The sequence below is a fragment of the Laccaria bicolor genome, genomic scaffold, assembly GCF_000143565.1.
Source record: "Laccaria bicolor S238N-H82 LACBIscaffold_168 genomic scaffold, whole genome shotgun sequence".
Lineage (NCBI taxonomy): Eukaryota > Fungi > Basidiomycota > Agaricomycetes > Agaricales > Hydnangiaceae > Laccaria > Laccaria bicolor.
The window spans coordinates 4,902-9,554 of NW_001890027.1; the positions used below are offsets into that span (position 1 = coordinate 4,902).

Here is a 4,653-nt window from a genome sequence, read left to right on the forward strand (position 1 = left end):
GTTGAACATACTTCACGACAACTTCACGACGGCAGCCTCAGCCACTTTGATGACGGGTGACCATCCTGTTCTTACACTGCCTCAAGGACACCGCTGCAAACCCTGTCAGCCAACGCGATGACGGAGAATGGGTGCTTCGCTGGCGTATCTTGAATATAGGAGTGAAAGGAGGAGTGATGGGCGCGCAAAGTGCTGATGCTTACCTTTATAATAATCTTTTACCCAGTAGGGAACTTGGTCGCTGGATTCCGTCCGATATGACGACCTGATTCCGATCACGATGGCTCCATCGAGAAACGTCACGTAAAATGCCATGTTGGCTTATCCGAGAACCCTCCTTCTCGAGGAAACCGGTCTGCATGCGGCCAATGATAAGACTTACCTTTGAGGCTCGCATGTCCAAGTAAGTAGTTTTTGTCGAGACTTTGTCGCTGTACATCCTCTGATCTCAATACATGTACATCACCTGCCTAGTCGGCCCTCGCTTGACATCTTCCACATTGAATACTGACCTCGGTGCTCACCCAGATCCTCAACGGCAGCCTTCCCTAAGCCCTTGTTCCTAACCGATTCTTTTTGTAGGGGTTAACATTCACTCGTCGTTGTAGTCATAGTGTTGTTGTTCTGTTTTTTTTTGGTCGACATTGCTTGAGTTGAAAACTTGCACAAGTTCCGTGTTGCGGTGGAGCAATCCGACGCCGTAGGATTTGCGTGAGAGGCCAGTATCTTCCAGTGAACAAATCGTTTGTCAGCTGGTGGAGGAGGAGGCATAGTGGAGTTGTGGCTGATTCGGTGAATATGCCGAGTTTGCGTGAGTGTAGCTACTTGGTGCAGGCTCGGGTCCTGCCCCCTTTCTCCCATTATAATGATGCGCAAGATATGGGTTATCTTTGGGGTTGGTGCCGGCCATGAGTGGCTGGTGGTGGTTTGATGTCAAGTGAGCACGACTTGCCTTTGTCATGAGCTAATGGCAACTCAAGGGTCATGCTTGCTTGAGCTTGATAGCAGACACTTTGTTGTTGCTGGGCGCATTCCCATCTCCCTGTTGTATGGCAACAGGGACCAGCCAGCTTCAAAATCATGGCTATGACCGATATTTGTACACTGCCGATCAATATGCCGAAGTTAATTATAGTTAAATACTAATATAATATTGTCCATCAAATATTTCCTTGATATTTCCTATCGATTTCGGATTATTGCCAAAGTGTGCAATCCAGCGCGCCGATTCTTTTTGTCACTGTTCAACGAGGTACTAGGTGACCCCCATGTCCATCTTCCAGTCTTCGTTGAAATCGGAAACGTTCAATTTCTAGAGTCGCGTCTGAACCAACTCCTACCAAGACTTCCCTTCTTCACCACTCCTCCTCCTCCCATGGTCTCATCTCTCACTGCCCATTCTGTCTCCCTGACAGCAAGAAGCTTCGCATCACGTCGCATCATGCCGTATACCTCCCCTGACCACTCTTCAGGTCGTCGCAGATCTAGCTGCGTTCTCGCTCGACTCACCAACAAAGGTCTCAAAGAAACTCTTCGTGAAACTTACCGACAATGAGCAATTGCCCGTGTCATCACCCGACACTGATGAGGAGGCTCAGCTACAAGAGTTTCACAAGAAGTTCGTTGGAGAATTTGACTTTCCAGAGAGTATGTGTTCTATCTCTGAAGCGTCACCGTGATCTCACGAACAGTATCAGGTGCCGAGCCTCTGCTCCAGGAGTCAAAGCGCTGATTCGTTTCCCATACCGTACAGCACAGGTACAACGAGGTAAGTTAGATGTCCATCTCTTAGTCATGTCGCATCGATCCTGACGCTCATTATTAGATTTGGCAGATGTATAAGAAAGGCGAGGCATCTTTCTGAACGGCTGAGGAGATGGACCCCTCGAAGGATTCGCTGTATCTGACGGTACCATCGACGAAAACCTGCTTGAGCACTTTTCGAATGAAGCAGCCGAGGCATGGTGCTCTTATGGGCTGAAAATTATGGTGGAGAACATTCACCAAGGACTCAGCCCAGCATGAGTATCTCTTTGACGCCATCAAGACGATTCCTTGTGTCAAGCGCAAGGGGTCTGCATACTGACTTTGCTTGCCTCCTCTTCAGCCACTTGACGCGTCGTCCCCACCCGAAGCTGTTAAGCACATCATTTTTGAGGCACTTCCCCATATCAGGCCACAGAAAAGGCGGATAGGTATGATTTTGAGGGCTTCAGTGGTTTCATGTGGCAATTGCTGATTTAGTCTGATATTCCAGGGACTCGGAAAGACGGAGCTTAAGTGCTTTTTTGCGATAATATCCAGGGTGTATTTCGTGTCAGACTCACTCCCGCCCTATCATTCGCTCACCGGTTTCATAGGTACCACGAGACCCGCTATTCGTCGTCTCGCTCGTCGTGGCCGTATTTCGGGTCTTATTTATGAGGGACTCGTGGTGTCCTGAAGATATCCCTTGAAACCATATACTGTTACTTTGTTTGTTGCCTCTCCCGTGTTTCTAAATGAAAATTACAGAGCCAAACGAACGGTATGTGGTTTGATCCTGTTTGTCTTTTAGGCTGCTAATGTATTCTCTTACATGGACAGTGGTCTCGACTATCTCCAGTATCCACCATGTTTGGGTGTAACCACTGGCATCGGTTGACACGCACCCCACGTTATTACATCTCTCTTTTTGTCGGTTACTCCACCAGCTTCCTAAAGTTGGTCAACTGGCCGCTTTCAACTCCTCATCTCCTACTTGTCCATACACATGACATTTCTACCCATCACCTATGTATTTCGTGACATGCTCTCAAATGCGCGATTGTTTTTAGCCGTATTATAATCACTGTACTATGTAGGAAAGTCTAACAATATAAATATTCAATCACCTGTTGAAATTTAAGGGTCGGTTAAGTGGTCAGAGGTATATGACGACGCAATGAGAACCTTCTTGCTGTCGGGGAGATAGAATGGGCAGTGAGAGCTGAGACGATGGCAGGAAGAGGAGTGACGGTGAAGAAGGTCTTAGTAGGAGTTGATTCAGACACGACTCTAGAAACTGAACGTTTCTGATTTCAATGAAAACTAGAAGATGAACATGGGGGTTACCTCGTTGTACAGTGACAAAACGAATCGGCGCGTTGGATCGCTCGATGGGAAATAGTCAGACAGTGGGAAATATTTGATGGACAATATTATATTAGTATTTGATTATAATTAACTTCGGCATATTGATCGGCAGTGTACAAATATCGGTCTTAGCCGTGATTTTGAAGCTGGCTGGTCCCTGTTGCCATACTGTTGAATGTTGAGCTTTGGTTGCCATCAGGTAGTCGTCGTAACGTTGAGGAATAGAGTTCGAGTTCGTCGTTGTACGCTTTGACGACGTCGTGGATGGAAGGTGTCGAGGTAAACAGCAAATAGCCTTATCAAGCAAGTATTACTTAGATCCGAAAAGGCTGCTATATTAAGAAGTTTCTTCACCTCGTGGCATCAACATATCTTCTACATATTTGCTGCACATATATGGTTGCCTTTTGTAGAAATATCTTCTCTGAATATCTTCGACGTTTGTCCACCCCCAAAATTCTTAATAATTCCGATGGAAAAAAAGTTATAAAATGAAATAAAAGATTTTAAATATCTTTCAAGTAATTTCGGCAGTTAAAAGGTAGCATTATTATTAATATCTACCCCATTTTTTCACGATAATTCCAGTGGACGTATAAGCCAGGGCCCGCAGTGTGTTTTTTGCATTTTTCTCCATGAAAACAAAACCAAATAACGTGATTCCAACACATTTAGAAAGCTAAATGAAAAGGCAACAAATATTGTATCGTGGGAAAAATGACCAAAAAAGGAAGGTGCATTCCCTGAAAGAGCAATTGACACTGAAAGACTACAAGAGTCAGATATAGGCTACCAGGTTTACTGAAAGACTACAAAAAGTTGGACATAGACTACAAAAGTCAGACTTAGACTACAAAAGCTTAGACTTAGACTACAAAGTTAGGGTTAGGTTAAAAGGTTATCCACACTACAAATTTTTGTAGTCTGCACTTTTCCATTAGAAAATTTTGTAGTGTCCGCTTTTTTAGACTACACAAGTTTGTAGTGTCTGCTTTTTTATTAGAAGAGTTTGTAGTGTCTGCTTTTTTAGACCACAAAAGTTTGTAGTGTCTGCTTTTTAGACTACAAAAGTTTGTAGTGTCCGCTTTTTGAGGCTACAAAAGTTTGTAGTTGACATATGGTTTATAGTGTCCTTGACTCTGTATAGGTTATGGGGATGAGGTTAAAGGATTGACATGATTTTACATATTGCCATTGCTGCAGCATTGGTTTTTGACACCATGTACAAGTTGTCTTTCATGTCAAGAAAGGCTATTCTATGCCTTCCTATTGATAGCTACTGTCCTATCTCAAATCATAGTTCTAGGTCCATGTGGATATGGTTTGAAGGATTAAATAACTTTACATATTGCTATGGCCACATCATTAGCTTTTGACATCATACCCAAGTTGCCTTTCACATCAGGACAGGCTACTCTCTGATTTCACATTCATAGTTGCTGGTCTGTCTGCTTTCACATTGATAGCTACTGGCCCATGCCAAATATAGCCAACTTTGATATCAGCTCTTGAGGGTTATAGGATGAGGGCTGATGTCCC

General features: G+C 44.3%; 1 protein-coding gene across 1 annotated transcript; it reads right to left on the reverse strand.

Moving 5' to 3' along the window:
• Positions 1–682: 682 nt before the first annotated feature.
• LACBIDRAFT_299199 (uncharacterized protein) lies at positions 683–1,082 on the reverse strand (the record flags this gene model as incomplete). Its single annotated transcript, XM_001890769.1, has 2 exons — positions 683–888; positions 953–1,082. 2 exons carry the CDS (start codon positions 1,080–1,082, stop codon positions 749–751), a joined length of 270 nt encoding a protein of 89 aa, XP_001890804.1. The 3' UTR covers positions 683–748.
• Positions 1,083–4,653: the final 3,571 nt, after the last annotated feature.